General features: G+C 48.1%; 1 protein-coding gene across 2 annotated transcripts in view; it reads right to left on the bottom strand.

Annotated features, from left to right (window-relative positions):
• LOC105560981 (fasciclin-1) overlaps positions 1-18,969 on the bottom strand; it is a 274,172-nt gene that overhangs the window by 35,278 nt on the left and 219,925 nt on the right. For both annotated transcript variants that reach the window (XM_012010571.1, XM_012010572.1), the window contains exon 8: positions 918-926. In XM_012010571.1, coding sequence (XP_011865961.1) covers positions 918-926 — 9 coding nt within the window. The remainder of the gene's footprint in view (positions 1-917; positions 927-18,969) is intronic.

Consider the following 18,969-nt stretch of genomic DNA (forward strand, 5'->3'; position numbering starts at 1 on the left):
TTACAATGCGAGTCTTAGGGTCGCAGTCGTAAAACTAATAGACCGTAATTGGTCAATTCAGTCAGACACATAAGAATTGACCAATCATAGTCGACTATTCGTACGACTGCGACTCTGAGACTCTCATTGTAGACCCCACATTACAGTCAATTATTCTTACGACCGCGACTCTGCAACTCTCATTGTAGACTCCGCATAACGTTCCCTATACGTCGCGAGTCGATACCTCTTTCGTTACATCGATCCCGAGAACGTTTCGCGCGAACGAGATCGGACGTCGGCACGCAATGAGGATAACGACGATGAGCGAGAAGATGTGGCGGGCGCACGAGAAGAGGCACATGAAGAAACGAAACAATCAAGAAGACATGAAATGGAGACGGAGAGAGAAATAGAGAGAAATATCGAGACAGACAACGAAAAGGGTGACGGAAGTAAAGCAGAAAATAAGAACGGAACATACTGCGAAAAATGGAAGAGAGATCGAGAATGTAGGGCGAATGAGCTGTGTGTGAGCGTGTGGATGATGTATGTAACGTGTGCACGTACGTGTCACCACAAGGTAACGAATAAAGGTTTCAAGTGCAAATCGCATTGTTCCGTTTCACCCTCACCCGCGTCGTTTCAATTAACATATCGCATTCTAAAAAATACCGGTGTACTTCTCTCCGCACGGCACGCCGAGAAGTCGACTTTCTCACCGAAGAGATCTTTGACGCGCCGACATATCGTTCATCGCGATCAACTCGATCTGCAGGCCAATGCGAATCTTTGAAATGCTATTCTATACAATTATGGTGACACATCGACGTGACAGCGATCCGAATGAACGTTTCAGAGCGGTAGAAAGAGAGACAGTAGGCGGAAATAGAGAGAGAGAGAGAGAGAGTTTAGAGAAAAAGGCGGTGGCGAATTACCTTGAAGGACTGCACAGAGAAACCGGAAACCAGGGTCGGTCCATAACATAAGAAGCGAACAGAAAACAGAAAAAAGGTAAACTTGTAATTAGGTCGTTCGCTGTAAGAGACACTGTAAGCATGTAATTTCCTGCCGAGAGGGCGGGCTGCTTGTGAGAGAGCTGGAGCGGGGGGGAGGGTGGGACGAGAGCGGGTAGAGTCTTATCGTGTCTTTCTGTTGATCGATGGATCCAACGTGTGCTAACGGGTGCTGGAAGAACTTATGCTACAGGATGACACGAATGTCGCATGACGCGCTAGGCCAACTCGAAAGAGAGCAAACGAAAAAAGAATACGAGCTTCGCGTTCCAACCATAGACTTATATACTAGACTGCGCCATCCGTAGGAGGCGTCGGTCGTAAGATACAGACAGAGAGGGAGAGCAGAGGTGGGTCAATGTGTTTGTGTCTAACTTGTTCGTTTTCTCCCCACTCTTAACGCTGAGCGAGAGAGAGAGAGGGGGGGGGAGGGAGGGAGGGGGAGAGAGACTAAATCTTTTGATATGTCTGCGCTCTAATGTTTAGGACAGCGCGTCCATAGGGATGGCGCAGTCTAGTATATATATCTATGGGTTCCAACCATGGAGTCCGTATGAGGAGATCAAACTCCCGTAATCAGAGATCAAGATCGGTAAACCCTTGGGCGAATCCTTAATCCGTTTCTGCGACGCCAACGCTACAAGTGGCGAAATTTGGATTCACTAACGTGCAATAATGTCGGCCCGTGTTCGGTGACGTAATCAAGCCTAGTTCGGTCTCCTTATACAGACTCCATGGTCCCGACGCGCGAATAGCGCTGTATCGAGAACGACCGACGTTAATTCGTGAAATCACGCGTAACCCTTCGTGATCATCCTGTATGTTAGAAGGATATGTAAAATTCGTTCTATATACAAAAGTATCGGGCCGTGCAACGGAGAGAGACGTTTAATTTAAACGTGCGGCGAGACGCGCTTAATCTTTCAGCGCCGACTCCATTTCGGTCGAGACGCTCGGAAACGGATGCTCGATATGTGGTTCCGAGCTCGGAGGATTTTCAGCTCCAGACTCGATCGTTTACTCCGAGTTTCTTCGATAATCGCGCGACTATTAGTCGAGCACCGGGATCGAAGACACCTGGTCCGTCGTGTTGAACGGGTTTCAATATTAATACTGTGGCGAGTGATGCATCGCTGTTAACGTATTATTATTGAACGGCCTAGTAGCCAATTAACTCGCAACGCGCGCCACCGTTTCCCGCGTATATGACGTGCAAATATTTACCGCACAATTTCTCTCGGTTACACGGCCGCAAGTACTGGCGTAATTTCGGGTAAAAGCGCGCGGACTGGGTCGTCAGACATTGTCGTTACCGTATTACTCGGCAACGATTATGTCATGCGATTCAACCGAAACGCGGACACGATAAACCAGACGCTAATTAGCGATTGTCCGGGCTTAATTACGCCGGTACGATACACCCTGTCGCATATTTCCACAGTCTGCGCGAGAGATTCCTGCGATTCAACTGCCTGGCTCGCGCAAAAGCGCGACGCGGGGGAAAAAAAATCGTGCCGGCCGCGATCCCTGTACAGTGCGGGAATTTCGTGGTGCCCGTGTCGATTAAATCGACTCTTTCGCGAGGCAGCGAAAAGACGGGCGCAATCGCGTAGTCTGTGGAATGCGAAATATGAGTATGGGGAGAGAGCGGTATCGATGGTAGTATACTGTAAAAGGTGCGATCTTTGCAGACGTTTGAGTATCAATCGTAAGGCATACCTCCGGATGTTTTACAATCCTCGTAAAATCATATCGCGCGCAGGCCGCGCAGTCTGCTGCAGTGATAGTAAAACACAGACGAGGTATATACGTCGAATGTGAGAGGGCAAAAACGGCGATCGTGTTTCACCGCCGCGGAATGAGCGGGCGCGCGCGCTCGATCGGCGCAATTCCGGTTCCGGAAAATTTCCCGGGTCCAAGGCCAGTAATCATAGTCCGTTCTTATATTTAAGATCATCTTAAGTGTACTCCTAATGCGTGTTTGACCAATCACAGAGCTGTATTAGCCTCTTATGGGGGCGCTAGAGTGATTCTGCACTTTTGGCACCTTTTGCTCCTAGAGCTGTCAATTCGTGAAAACATTTGTTTAATATACAAATTATGTGGCTTTTGTGTACAGACCGACAGTGTCCCACTATTCAGATTAAGTGATAGAACAGCATGGTATCATTGAAATAAAGTTTAGGAGCTTAACAAGAAGTCTATTCACTCGAATAAGTTACAGGTTAGGTAACCTATAGTGAATAGACTTAGTTAAGCTCCTAAACTTAATTTAAATGATACCATGTTGTTCTTTCACTTAATCTGAGTAGTGGGACACTGTCGGTCTGTACACAAAAGCCACATAATTTGTATATTAAACAAATGTTTTCACGAATTGACAGTTCTAGGAGCGAAAGGTGCCAAAAGTGCAGAATCACTTCAGCATCCTCTGAGCCAATAAGGATGCAGAGTTTTAGATCAGATAACTTGAGGCTGAATTCTGATTGGCTCTCGTAAGCAATCCGGTAGGAAAAATAGTATCGTGTACCGTTGGCTTAAGAATCGACTATGAATACGGACCGGTCTATGTCTTATTTAAACGCTCTTCCCTAATCTCGGACATCTCACGATTATTCGCGCGGTCGGATGGAAAACGCGGTTAGTGTTTTAAACGCGGCAAGGTTTCGCTCTCCGGAACGGCTCGGCGCGGGCTGACGTCGACGGCGCGGAAATTACGTCGTCGATTTCTAATTTCTGCCGAAGACAGAATTCGCGCCGGCCGTCACACGCCGGCCGGCGGGCGAAATTCCGCTCGAGTGAGCGGCTGTCTATTTTGGTCGCGACGAACCGATAATTAATTACGACACGAGGAGCCGGAAAATGCGAAAATGTCAACCGGTCGGTCGGGCCGCGCCGCGATTGTCATTGCCGCGCGTAGCAGACACGTTCTCGGGCGGCGCGCATCTCGCGTGTCAGATGCACCCGTACACTGCATATAATATGCACACACGGGATATGTCCCGGTTTAACTTTTCAAGGGAATTACGCGTGAAACGCGCCACGGCGACGCGGCGTTATCCCATTTGAAATGCGAGAAGGTTTCTCGGGTGCGTCCGGATACCCGGGCGATTCCCCCGCACGCGGTGTTTAAATCCACAGGGCTGGTAATGCAGGATGCTGAGTAAAGGACTCGAGGGCGCTCGACCGCGTCGAAAGCGCCCGAGATGCCCGATTTCCTTGTTCGGCGATTTAAAAAATTGCCCCGATCTCTCGGCGAGATTTTTGTCGCCGGCGACGCGCGATTTCCACGCTAGAACAATTCTCGGCGAATACAATTCCCGCGCGCGTTTTCACGCGTGACGTGCCTCATTTTCATTCGAAACATTATTTTCTATGCCAATGAGCGGTCAATTAGCGGACAATTCGCAAATGTCGATTTTCGCTTCTCCCATCGATCGCGTCGGTCAGCTTTTGGCCTCCGCCCCCGTTGTGAAACGGCACGGGACACGGGCACGCGCGCGATACATCCGGACGGCGTAATTCGATTTCGAGCGCGGTCGGATTAAACAATAATACGTTAAAGGATCGCTTGTACCCGCGCGCGTGTTGGCATCGAGCACGCGACGATTTTACGTTATTGTTTTTTTTACCGATCTCTCATCGGAGACGGCCGCGCCGAAAGTAGAATCGATGGCCCTTGTTGATCGCGTCAAAATACCATTTCGAAATTTCGGACAAATATTTTGCCATTTTTTCCAAGGGGTGGGGGGAGGGGAGGGGGAAACCGTGAAACGCTTCCCACTGCACTGTGAAATCAATATTTTCTTCGTTCTCGCGATATAACATGATTTTTGTTCACTTTGTGTCAACAGATTTTTTGTTGCATGTTTGCGCGCAGTAACGGTTATCTAAAAAGTTTGCGTAGCACGATAAAACCTCTACCGCATCGATTGTTTGATTTTTTTTTACTGCGTCACAAGGGGGGCATCATTGGGAATATAATCGCACATTTCGGGCGCATCCTCGAATGTCGAAGTGCGCGAATACGAGGGAAACGGTGAGGGAGTGTGCTTTAAAAAAAAAATATATATATATATATACGCGGCACTTAATCGCGATGGCGCACGCATTTTAATCTGCGACACAGTCAAATCGAATAATAACCGCGCCAGGGATCGGGGATCGTTTATGTTCGCACCTGACTGTCATCAAGCCCGATCAATTTTCCATTACTTTCCCTCTCGTCAATAACGCTTTGTGGCCCATTTCGACGCTCGCCGCTTCATTCGCGAAAATCTCTCGTCCCGGAACGTATTACCCGGATTTTTTTATTACTCTCACGCTCGCAGAGTGGATGCATTTTATGGGCGCATTAATTTCTCTTTATCGCATTGACGAAATGCGCGATCTATTATATACACACGTGCTCGCCCACTGACGCGTGCATTTGTTAGTATCAAGGTGGCTCCTGCATAAACCGACCGAGAGTAGAAAAGATTTAAATTTAAGTACGCCGTAGTTGTAAGTTTCATCTATCAGTACGCGAAATTTCAAACCCGGTCGCCGCACCCACAGAAAAAATTTCCGGATTTAGTGCTTTTACACTTGAATGTATCATAAAATAGGATCGATACAGCGCCAATCATATTTATTATCGAGAAAGGAATATTTTAAATGAAAAAATCTGAAATCTAGAATCGTCTTTTGTCGAATATCGTGATGCCAACTTCGTGCATTGTAAGATGGATGGCGAAATTTATTCTAAACGCAAGAATATATAAAGTTACTCTTGCTTCAATATAGTAAGGCAATCTTTTTTAATTCGATAGAGGTGAATAAGAATTATTGATTTTATTTTGATATTGTCCTATTTTTGTACTAAATGAGGTTGTGAAAAACATAAATGCCTCAAGAATAGTTTTTGTCTCGGTAACAGAAATCCTTTCTGAGGGTGCGATGAAATAAAAGGAAGAAAAACTTAGAAAGTTGTATATATAAGGGTTACGGTCCGATCACTCGCAGAAGCACTTTGAGAGTTGATATTGTTTTATAGAAAAAGTAGATCTTAACGAAAAACGAGATAAATATAATGAATGTTACGAGGATTCAAATGCGCTATTAAATGTGTGATATCGCCGACCTCTGCAAGCAAATGCTTATTCGTGAAGTCAAAAGATACAATATTTTGAGAAAATTTGACAGCTCTTTGGGACATCACATATTTTAACAACTTCAAGTTTCTTTGACCATATCTGGCAATTTTAATGTCCAAGGCTCGCAACGTTTCGACCATGAGTTGTGGTCCTTTTCAAGCAAACTAACAATACAAAGCAGGAAATTTTGAGATTAATACACTAAAGTGCATAACCAAAGTCCGAGATAATTGATTTCATAGTCAAAGGTTAAAAGATAATCACATATTTGTTTTCAAATGTGCATAAATTTACCTAGCATATCAATGCATTTGATCAATGATTAAGTGATATTTTTTTAATGAAACAAGCTACAAAAATTAAAGGGGCCCCACCAAAGCACCCACACTAACCGTTTCCTCGCACAGGAAGCCACCTTAATTCCGCGGTCCCGTATTTCGCTCGGGAGGGAAGAATAAACGCTGATCTTATTACGGTTGATTACTTCCCTCTCGCGAAGATTCGAAGAGGTAATTACAAAAACGGCGCGCGCGCATAAAGAAATTTGAATAATTTCGCGCGCGCGTTTCACAATCTCGAACGGTACGTTGCGAATAAAACTGCTACCGGCCGTATCATTATTTAACATCTCGTGTGTTCAATGTTACGGGTTTATTTGCCAACTTTATTATCGTGCGCAAACATTCGCAATTTTCTCTTCTCGAAAATTATGTACACGCCTTTCTCCAGCGCGCGGGCGCGCGGAGATTAGAAAAATAATCCCGCGCGATTCTAAAGGGCCGTTCCGTCGCGCGGAATAATTTCGCGTTATCACGCGTGCGTTACTCGATCTCAGATGGAGGATATGAAATTGCACGGAGGATTATACCAAGCGAGTACACGTCCGTTCAGCGAATTTTCCGCGCGATCGTGCTGAGACTGCGAGTCCCGGCGAATTTATACGCGGTGAGTGACCCGAGGGGCGGCCGCGCGATTCCGAGTACATTCGTGTCTTCCTGTCGATTCTCTATTATTCACGGAGCGGAGAAATCGCGGCTTCCTTGGCGAATTTCGCAGCCGGGAAACTCGACAGCTGCGCGACCCATTTTCGGCGGCGGTCACTGACGATTTGACAGAGCTGGCGGGGCCGTGGGCGTCGCCGGAATGAAACACTTAACGGAACGCGATGCCGGACGTAACGAATCGATAGCGCCGCCGGCAGCAGCCACGGGCGGAATATTACGCGAACGCGGAACGCGGGCGATTATGTTCGGAGGCATTGATTGTTTCCGCCCGTCGAGAAACGAGGGAGACTCATCGGGTTTCGCTCACGCGACCGCGAGTTACCTGAACCTCGAGTTCCTTTAAAAAGATCATCGATTCTTCGATTACATTCTGTCACGACAGAGCGTCACTCTTCCCCGTCGTATCTTCAGCTCCGAGTATTAGCTGCATCTCGTAATAGACTCCCTCTCGCGCGTCGACTTCCGTCATTACGTTTTACGAATCGGTATATCGGCTTTAAGAAAATAATTTTCCGCGGCACATTTTACGGAAGGGGGAGGAAAGGTAACTTTCCCTCTTGCCAATAAAAAGTTAGTCCGACATGCGCCAACTCCGCGATTCGATTCCCACTTTATTCTTAATTCCCGCTCCCTTTCTACCCCCGCGACGACGTTAGAGCACGTTACCGCCACGTAGCTTTTGCTCGATGGTTACGCTCGTTTGCTGCAAACTAAACTGATCCCGTGCGCCAACTGTGTGCGCAACCATGGAAGCGCAATAATTCAATGAGCAAGTACGGGTACCTGAGTCCCGTCGTGAACGAGCAAGTAGGCCGTTTTGAAGTGGCTCGTTGTACCGGAAGGCCATAATGAAACCGCCCGCACATACTCCGCTAGTGAAATCTTTAACCGCCGAATTAACACTGTGCGAGGCAGACGCGCGCGACGCGCACGTGCGTTACGGCGCGACACGAGGCAGCCACGTTGACTTCTTCGCTTGCGTGTGGAAAATACGAAACTGCATATTTTCGACCTTGTCGTTTGCTACGCGCCCCCTCCTTATATTTTTCAGCTCTCGTATACTTAAGCTCTTTAATCTCCGGAATACTGGACGTTACATCTGCAAATTTTAGGAACGCCAAGTCTCTCAACTCTAATATTTGCAAAAGCTTTCAAACTGTATTCTCCAACTTGGTAATTCGCGATTTAAAACTCTAAATATTTGTACAATTTCTCCAAGAATCCTTCATTCGTTAACTTTAATTTTGACGATAGATCTCTAAAATGTTCGATCTGCATGTAGCATCAAAGTGGTCACAGATGACCGTCTGAAGTATCCAGATATTCGGATCTTGGATATGTGGAAAAGATGCGGCCTCTCTCTCTCGAGAGAGAGAGAAAAAGACGATGGTTGCCGATGCATAGCACGTCGAGCACGGCATTTTTGTTTCAATTTTTCGCCGGAGGAATTTCACTTGCCGCGCGAAGGCGGGGAGGGGGGGGGGATTGATAACGCGGCTGGAAGATTACGGTGGTGGCGAAGAGATGCAAAGGCGATCGGCTCGCGCGGGGACGAGGTCGAAACGGGGAATCGAAGCGGCTCGGATGCCGTGAAACTCGAATTGTTCTGCATAATTTCCGATTAGTGTCTCGTCCCGTGGAATTACAGTTACTAAGCTCCTCCATCCTCTGCGGAATTTCGCCGACTGCCTCTCGCCACTCTCGCGAGCGCCGCCGCTGCGCCGAGCTTTCCGCGGCGCCGTTCGCATTCTCTTAAAGGTGAATTCCGTTCCGCGCGAATCCTTAAAGGCCCTCCTCCTCGAACGGCGCCGGTAATCTCAAAGTGTTTAGCGAGCTTTTCGCCAGCGTTTACAACGCGATTCCCTTTGTTTAGCTCCACAAGAGAAATGAAATTATTCGTAACGTCGAACGTTCTGTGATCTTAGCGTCTTGGAGAACGCTTTCGTCGCGCTGAAAGCTCACGGAGGTATCTCGCATCGGTGAAGTCATTCTCTGATACAATTATCGCGAGCGTTTAAATCCACCGGCATCGGCACAGTTAAATAACGCACGTGCGCGATAAAAAGCTGTCGGCGATCTAACGAAGTCGTGAGCCCGACATTTTCGCGACGGTCAATTAAAACAACGGCAATATCACAAGCGTCCAATTATATATTTCTCTGCGAAAAATCCCCAAGTCGCGGAATCGTTTTGTACAACAGGTACAAAAGAAAAAGATTTTTCTCTTTGAAGGAAGAAAACCCAGGGCCGGGCAATTTAAAAGTTTCTGCAATTATTCCACGTGTCGACCGCATTTTTTCCACATGCTCCATAAGTGTGTCGGGGGAGAAAGAGCTGGAGCAAGGAGGAAAGAGCTGCTTAGCGCGCTCTCGAATGGTTAAAGTTGTATCTTCGCCTAGCGAAAGCTTTCGGTCTCGCTCTCGAGGGAGAGCCGCGCCGACCGCGAACACGTCTGACAACGTAAAACTTTCCGACACCTCGTAGGGCGCTTCTCCCCCCCTCCCCCCGCGTCCAAAAGTACGGTCGCCCTTTTTCGGGAAACGCGGGGGAGAGCTTAAAGATTTAACGCCGGGGGTGGAAAAAGTTGCCGGCCGAAGCGACCGTGCAGCACGCGCTCATAAACGGCCAACTTCGCCGGACGCCGCTTTCCGCGCGACGGCTTTTTTTCCCCCGACGAGACTTCCGCTGATTTTCCTTTTTCCGCGCGGACGACGGGAACTTCGCGCGGCAACATCGGGCGCGACTCGTCGCGACGGCTCTCTTACTTTCGCGTCACGGCGCGCCGTGAACGATCACCGGGGACGTTTGTATTATTGCGATAGTTAGACGTCCGGCGGAAACAGCACCGCGAGGACCGTGCGTCTTCGACGGCGTTCTTGTTGCCCGAGGAAAACATTCGGCCGGAATTATAAATGTCCGGCGGAAAAATTCGCGCTTCCCTTCTCCCTAAAGTCCAAAGCTGGCGCCATTCGTGATGCGCGACTCGCGATTCGTGTATCGGCACTGAGAAAAATTTTCATCGGACAAACCAGTGTTAAATAGTGTTTCCGATGGTTAAATTTTCTGATTACGTTTCCCGAGTAAATTGATCCGATAAAATGCAGTTACCGATGAAACTTGATTGAAAAACCGATCACATTTTTCATCGGACATACAATTTAATCGGACATTTTTCTCAGTGCATGTGAATAGGAAAAATTGATCGATTCGCAGTGATTCGCCAGCCGAGTGGTTTTTCGACTGGATACTGAAACTTGACTAATTGTAGACTTATGATACAAGTCCTGCGATAACGGGCAAAAGTTCAAAGTTGTCCAAGTTAACACGAACGAGACGACAAATAATAAATTACGAACGATAAGCTGCACTGAGAAAGATTTGCGTCGGATAAACCAATTAAATAGTGCGTCCGATAATTTTTCCGATTACGTTTTCCAATAAAATTATGGATACATTCGATAAGATTTATCCGACAAAATGCAGTCCCAATGAAATTTGATCGAAAAACCGATCGCATTTTTCATCGAACATATCCGTTTGTTATTATGCAAGTGGATTATCCGATTATATTTAATCGGACATCTTTCTCGGTGTGCGAATCACAAATAGTGTGGTAAGTAATAACGAGTACTCAACGAATTTCTGCGAATCACCAATCACGAATTGCGCACAGTGTGGCGCTAGCTTAAAAGTCAATCAGTGGATAAAAAAATGCACCGATTGACTTCAGTTCGACGAACGTTTCCAGACCACGACAGCCGAATGTCTCTGGCTTTGTTCTCGCTTACATTTGTTGCTTTTGCGATTACATTGTACTTCTCGGAGTACCCTCGTTACTGCCGCGCCTGCGACGCGCCTCGACTTTCGTAGAAGCTTACTTCGACACTCGATCGATTGTTTTCTCAAGTTCACTGCAAACTGACCTGTAAAATCTTCACCTTAAAATACCTTACGATTGATACCGTGTCGACTACCATTGCTCGACAATTCGATACGCGCAAGGCGATCGATACTTCGCTGTACTTAATATGTACCGACTAGTTGCATTGTTCGTAGACAGGAGCTCGAGACTCTTCTTTTTTTTTAGGGCCTCGAGGAAAATCGGTCAGCTCTCGCAAACTTTATGATTTATAGGAAACAACGAAAGGGAAAGTTCGCGCGAGGAGTGGCTAGGGATAAATTCACAACTGAAAGGCTATCGGGCACAGAGCTCCTTTGACGTTTCGCTCGAACAAGTCCCGATGCTCGATGCCAAAGTGGACTGGTATATTTATAATTGTCCGCTATAAATAATCGACGCTTCGACGGGAAAATAAACTCGGCCCTCCGCTACGACCGCCGGTACGGCGTTTCGATCGCCTTGCGTGCACGCGTACGTACAAACACTCGCGAAAGAGCGTGTAACTTCCGGGGTGACGTGAACAATGCAAGAAGGGCTGCTGGGGATGTAGAACGGGGGTGTAGTCGGGGTGGGGGGGCTACTCGCAACTCGGCAAAGTACAGGGAGCGAATAGACTCACAATCAGAGGTTCTATGAGCATAAGATGCTTGCCAAAGTAGCAAGGTGAGCAAGTTCGCTGTGTGGATACAGGCGAGAGAAGGGGGTCGCAACGAGATTCAAAGCGCGAGATAACGCCGGAGTAGAGCACCTCGAATTCTCGATGTGGCTGGCATATATGTGTATATGCGTATATACATATATACATTTTATATATGCTCGTATGTATCCATTATATACAGATGTGCTGTTGTATGTGACAATTGGTGTGTCGTTATTACTATATGAGCGGAAGCGCGGAACGGAAGGGCGAACGACCGACTCCGTCTCGCGAGCGAAATATGGAGGTGAATGGATAAACGTGATAATAGTATATTCGTGTCGCGACCGATGTCGCGTGAATCGGACATTATTCGTGTAACTGTTAAAATCCCGGATGCAAATCGAGCGCGTCTGATCGGCCGCGCGCGCGGCAAAACTAACTCGTAAATGGTGTCGCGCGAAATTGTTTAAATCACCCTCGCGATTGTTTGGCCATTCGTTTCGTTCGTCGCTGAAATTTCTTAACTGAATACGCGCTTTTAATTAGCGGCACGCGCTCTAGAGATTCAGGCGTCCGACCCCCGGTTCCGCTTCCGGCAATGATGTGATGACCGGGACATCCAAGATTGTGCGAGTTTCAGTTTGATTCGGTTCTCCCGGCGGGAATCGTGTTGAATAAAGTTTGAGAGAGAAAGAGAGAGAGAGAGAAAGAAAGAGAGAAAGAGAAAGACAGAGAGAGAGACAGAGAGAGAGAGAGGCTACTCGGTAGTTCCGACGGTGGTGCTGGATCGCTTCCAGCGACCGGAAGCCGGAAAAACAGTAGCAGCCCCTTTCCGAAACGTCCGGATGTGCACAGGACTTTGATTCGACGTCCCCGGCATGTGACGGGTACAATTATGCTTAATTATCGTCCGGCACGTGTGAGAGACGTGCTGTCCCCCTTACGGCGTAGAAGAGTGTAAATCAAAAGGCAAGAGAGCACAGTCAAAGATCAAAGACGGTGGGGAAAAGTCTGCGGGAAAAGGCGGCGAGAGGTCTGCGGTGTGAGACACACGAGGCGCGCGGTGCAGTGATGGCAGAACATGGAATTTCTGTGCTCTCCTACACACCAATTCGGCACTTTGTCTTTGCTGTCTTTCATTTATCGAGTTTTCCCGCCTGTTCCCGTTCGCAGTGTCTATGCGAGTAAACCTGGAAGTAAGTGATTAGTACCTCGCGCCAACTACGCCGACCGCCGATGACGGCCCGGGGTCCTTTGATTACTCCGCGATCGTCGCGCTAACTCATTTTAACAAGCGCGGTGTCTGTTGCAATCCAAGAATCCGATAATTACACGGCCCCGAGAAACCGGCGGAACTCTCGGCAGCTTCGGAAATTACTCGAGTATTTATTTTAACGCTCGTCCCGCCGAGGCTCTAGAATTTCAGATGTCGCGCAGCTATGGATTTCCAATACGTTTTAATTAATATTTATGCGCCCCGACGCCCCTAAAATTGTTTCGTTCAACCCCCGCCGTTTCTTAATTGTCACGCGTCTCGACCGCGGCGGCGGTCATCGACGATCGGGACGTTTCTCGAGCACAAATACACAACATACATGGGCTCTTTGGATCAAAGGTCGCCGCGAGTCCGACCGATGGCGTCGGGCATGGTCGGTCGGGACGTTTCCCGCGCCAGGAGAAGCCCTGGCGCCTTTGATCCAAATTACGAGCCAAGAGGGTCTGGTGCAGACAGTAGGCGAGACGTGCCGAGGATCATTGCTGAAAAACAGTCGATATCGCATGTGACAACAGCTGTCACGTGAACATTCCATTCCTGTCCTGTGTACAAAACGTTCCTATATATACGTATAGATATATATATATTATACATATGTGGCACACACACATAGAGAGCGTACACAGAGTGGTCCGCGCGACCGTGGCCACTTTCGAGCAGTTTGCGGCTTCGTTAGGAGTGGAAAGAGCGCGATTTGAGAAAATAATAAAAAAGAAATTGGCAAAATTATCGCACGAAGACGCACCCTCAGCCGTGCGCTCCGATCGGCACGGCCTATCCCGGCCCTCGGATTTCCCCGTTATTCTCGTTTCCGACGAAGCCGTAATTATGCCGTCAACGAGCCCTCGTTCGCGCGCGTCATCCTGCGTACACGCGTATAGATAATGTGGCACGTATTGCAAGAGGCGAGGCCGCGCTTGTTAGGGACAGATGCGCTTGTTGCACGTACAACGGAGTCGTGTGTTCCGATCGTTCATGTTAGGCATACGTGTGGCGGTATATAGTGGAGTGAAATAATGTTTCAGCGGCGTTTTTCCCCCGAGAAGTGGAACAGCTGTCGGTGAATGAGAAGCGTCCCGAGGGATAGCGCCGTTGCGATGCGTTTCCGCCGGGCGGGACGGAGCTACATCGAGGGCGTCTTTGCACAGCGGGACGATGTCGACTAAAAGCCGATCGTGTGGATATTGTCGTCGCGGTTGCGTCACTGAATTCAGATTACGGTAACATCGGGTTCGTGCCTCTGAAAAATTCACGCGGTACAGAATCTTCGATCGCCCACTTAGACATATCTGTGTGGAGAACGGAAAAAGCTCCAGACTTGTGTAATTGCAAGTCGATAGGAGCCTGGGTGTCGCAGACCGGCTCGGCGTTTAAAGCGGAAATCTGAGTATCCAAACGCGTTCGAAGATTCGCTAAAGTGGGTGGAGCACTTGGGATGATACGCGACGACGAAACTCAAAACGATATCGATACAGTTGGATTTAATTAACACCGTCCCGCAATGCCGCGCCACCGACATCGAGACGCCGTGACGAATGGCAGTAAATATCGGACAAACTTGTCTTGACGAGGAGGCATTCTTGTGAAGAGAGTGATACTGTGACCTAGTTGTAGTTGTAGTAGTTGTGCTTGACGGGTGCCACCTGTACGAGTAATGAAATTGTTATTGTCTTAAATAAAGTAAGCTCGAACTAATTGGCTCGTTGTTTCTTGCACCTGTGATTAACAGGTCCCTGCCATCCGAGCGGCGACGCTGTTATTCGGAAGTGGAGTAATTGCGCTTAAGTATATCAAGTATAAGTTATAATTTGCTCTGTACGTGTGTTGCAGAGGCGAGTGTGTAATTTCCTGTGAATGGCGGTGTTTTCGGCTCGTGTCGCTGTCCAATGTAAAACATGATTAGCAGAACACATTACGTAAGAGACCACTGTCCCGCGGAGGGATATCCGGTACGTTGCGTTATCGGCGACCTCATCAAAAGACGCATTACTGTGCGCATTCGGCTGAATGAAACTCTCGCTTGGTTATTCGTCATCGACTTTATTTATACCCATTGCGTTTCCCTTCGGCTGCATTTCGTGTAACAACATAGAATACCTGCGCGAGCGTATGCATTTCATGTTAACTTTCGACAATTTCTCTTACGGCCATGAGATTATAGTGTCAGAATTTCCACCATCTTTCTGAGCTCCGAGAATCTTGGAAATCCTCCCTAGGATGCGTCGCGCAGCGAGGGTCCTCGAAACTGACTCGCGCCTGAAACTTTAACGCGTCGAGATCCTAGAAACTCGAATTACAAACGCGTGCATCACAGGGAGGTCCATTCTGTTGTAATGCCCGCGTGTAATCAGAGAACGTTACATTATCGCGAGCTATTTCGGGTACACGCGCGTGTGCCTCCGCGCGAGCTCCGACCGAAACGGCTGCGAATCTGCCGAGATTAGAATCATTACGGTACAAGGGGGGGGACGACGCAACGGCGCCCGGTTGGATAGAATCTTTACGATCGCCGTAAAGCTCGGTCTCTTTCGCATTTCCGCTCGATTCCCGGCTTCGCGAGTGCACACACGCGGTTATCGCAGCCGGTGCCTGTGGTACAAATCGCGGATGTCTCTCCGCACATCTTTAAACGGCTAGTGCGATCGCCCAGTCCTCCGCGCGAATATTCCCCCGTGGACCGAGTCACAACGTTATGAACCGCGAATAACATCTTCGCTCGCCAGCTCGATATTAGAGGCAAGTTAAGCTAAGGCTAATATTGCACTTGTCGTACGACAAATCTTTCACGCGTATCGATAAGCTCTCGAGTATCCAGAAATGTTCTAGCTTGTAGCCAATCGATACACTTGAAGAAAATTTGTCGTATACGATAAACGTAAGGCTCGGTCTACAACGAGCTGTTAGTCGTCAGTCAAAAGTCGCAACTGTACATTCATCCTTTTCCCATTTGGGTGGAAGAAAGAGGATCCACATATAGTTCTGACTTCGGACTAACGACTCATTGTAGACCGGGCCTAATAGTGCCCTAAGACTCCATAGATACGTCGAGCTGCGGCAACGCGAGTAGAACAATCAGAAACTTGCCGCAAGCTCCCTGCGTTGAAATTGAAATCTCTCGGTGCGTTGCTGCAGTTCAGCGCGTCTATACAGGGTGTCCCATTTTAACTTGGACAGTAAAATATCTCAAAAACTAAGTTCAGCAAACAAAAATGTTTCAGACAAAAGTTATTCATATCAGATAGTATAATAAATAACAATAGGGGGCGTCGTTTAAAAAATTGAAGACGACCTTCACGTGACCTTCAAGCAACTATTCAAGGTCAAATTAACGACACCATCTTGTGCCCTTCTCGAGACCAAACAACTCTTGTCTAAAACATTTTTGCTGGGCTTAGTTTTTGAGATATTTGACTGTCCAAGTTAAAATGGGACACCCTGTAGAGTCTTAGTTTTAAGGAGGGACAAAAAGTCGTCCGACTCTACCGTTGTTCCGATAAATTTCGCGAGACCTCGGCTAAAACTCTAAGATAGGACTCGGCTTTTTCAATTAGTCTTAACCCCAGGACGAAACATTTGTTACTCCGAATCGGGATACTCCGCGCTCTTGAGGCGCGACGGGTGAAATACGTCGTGGCAATTGTTCGCAGAAAACGCGCGTTCTTGGCGGCTCGCAATTGGTCCCGCTCGGGCGCTCGCGATCGGATAGCGTTTAACGTTTAACGCAATTGTCTGGATGGTGCGTGCGCGTGCTTGACGACGCAAGCGGTTACGACGGAAGCGATTACGCGGCGGCGGAGACGGCGCGTTATTATCCCTGCGGTCCACATACAATGCCGAGGGGGCTCCTTTGAGGTCGGCGTTACGGGTTCCGCGAAACACGTCACGTCGGGATATACGTATCGGGACTGCGAATACTAATGTCCCTCTAATGCATCGCGCGGCCTGAATGCGTAATAGACGCCAGGCGTCGCGTCGCGTCGCGTCGGCGAGATGAAGCACCCGCGCAGAAATTTCCACGGATTCGGGATGTGTGCGGGATAATACGTGTGCGCCCCGGCGCCGCGATTTATCGCGAATGTGTGCACATCGCGCAGACCGTGGCACTCGGCGAGACCTGCATCCTCGCGCGGTAACGCGCTCTTTGTCTCCGAGATGCGCGCGGATTATTATCTCGCCTCTTACACGGAATATCTAAAGAGATACACGTATACGCTCAAGTAGACGCGTTACACGGAAGAAAGAAAAAAAGATCCGAGAATAATCGCTTTCGTCCCCGTTCGTTCATCTTGGAATCGCGAGCGAAGAGATCCGTATTTGGCGAACGGTGGTGTCTCTTGTCGAAAATTGGATACGTCTCGACCCTTGTATCAACATTTAATCGCGCGCCTTATGTTTTCTCACGGACTCCCGAAGTTTGAACGTTGTGTAACTTGGCACAGTCGCGGAGTCTCGGGAGCCGGATATATTTCTGAAATAACAGATCCGCCGTGATGTTCGCGTTTGGAATTTCTCGTGTTTCATCACGCTTTATGTCTCTCATTATTATCGCGATGTTTTCTCTGCGCGCGTCGCGCTCAAAGGCACGGCGCAGGGAAGAGACGCTCTCTCACCCCTCGCGCCCGACGAAATCGAGACGGAGAATCGAGCCCGTCGACCGTGAGGGCTCCCGCGCGCAGGTATCAAACGTGGCTCGCAAAGGAAAAAGGCGAAGTGCGAATTCGACGCGTGACGGACCGCGTCGTCGCGCCGTTTACAGCCGTGAATGCCGGGGGGCTGCGAGAGGAAAACGGGGTCCGAAACAAAGGCTCCGCCTTCAATTCCGCAGAGAGCTCCGGAGAGTAAGGAGGTTTAAACGAAGTTATAAATCTCGGCTTTTTCTTCGGCGTTCGCGACTCGTATAAACCGGAACCGGTCACAATGCTTTTACGAGTAGACGGTTTTCCAGGTCAATCGCCGTCGCTTTTTCGCCGCACGTACGTGTCGTTTGCATTAACCGGGTTTTACGGGATGATCGAGGACTCACGGGGAGCTCGATGAATTTTAGCGAGGGGGGGAATTTCGAGGGGGCTTAACGTAAGTATTTTTCAGCTTAATACCTCCCGATCGTTACACATCTGTAAATCTCCGAGCAATTTTTTCCAATCGCCTCCCCCTCCCCCCTGCCCCGCGATTTTCTGCAGTTCCAATTTTTCGCGATTCACCGCGACATACGAATTTTTTTTATCTCTTTATCGAGAGGAACGCGAAGATAATATCGCGTAAAAATATAATATAATACGCTTCAAATATAATACGCTTATATGTGTTTTTGTAAAAATAAATACGCCGCTGTTCGGAATGCAAATGTGGGTGTATTTGCATGGTGAAATATGAAGATAGCATTGCTTTTTTTCTAAATGCAAATCTGTTTACATCTGCATCGCAGAATGCTAAAATAATATTCCCGCGCGTTGGAGCTGCGTTTAAGAATGGGGAACGCATTTAGATTTGACGCGCAAGACGAAATTATTAAATTTCGTTATAGGTGAGAACTAATTTAAATGTAAAGCTCGCCGCACGCGCGATGCAAATCGCTTCAGTTTAAAACGCCGGAAAACTGGCCACGGCTATATCCTTGCGCTTCTCTAAAATCGTGTCGTACATAAAAATTGCACGGCGGTTCTTTGTAGTACTTAACAATTTATCCCAACGAAATGCAGCCGCGTTTCAACGTAATCACTTTAATGAATAGGGAGCGAAATGACGTCGATGATGAGGCCGCGCGAATCCAACGTGACGCGTCATCGTGACGCACCGCGCACATTATAATTCATTATATTTGCTGTCTATTAAGCCGGCCAACGTTATTTTCATTATTCTCAACATCTAATAATTGAGCATCAAACGACATTATCGATTAACGCGCCAATTGCCGCAGAAATTATTTTGTCGCGGGGCGACTCGACAAATAAATTGACATAATTAATGTAATGTCTCTGACCAAAGGAATTAGCAATTTCGGCGTTTACAGTTCGACCG

The sequence above is a fragment of the Vollenhovia emeryi genome, unplaced genomic scaffold, assembly GCF_000949405.1.
Source record: "Vollenhovia emeryi isolate VEMERY1.0 unplaced genomic scaffold, V.emery_V1.0 DF939215.1, whole genome shotgun sequence".
NCBI classification, from domain to species: domain Eukaryota; kingdom Metazoa; phylum Arthropoda; class Insecta; order Hymenoptera; family Formicidae; genus Vollenhovia; species Vollenhovia emeryi.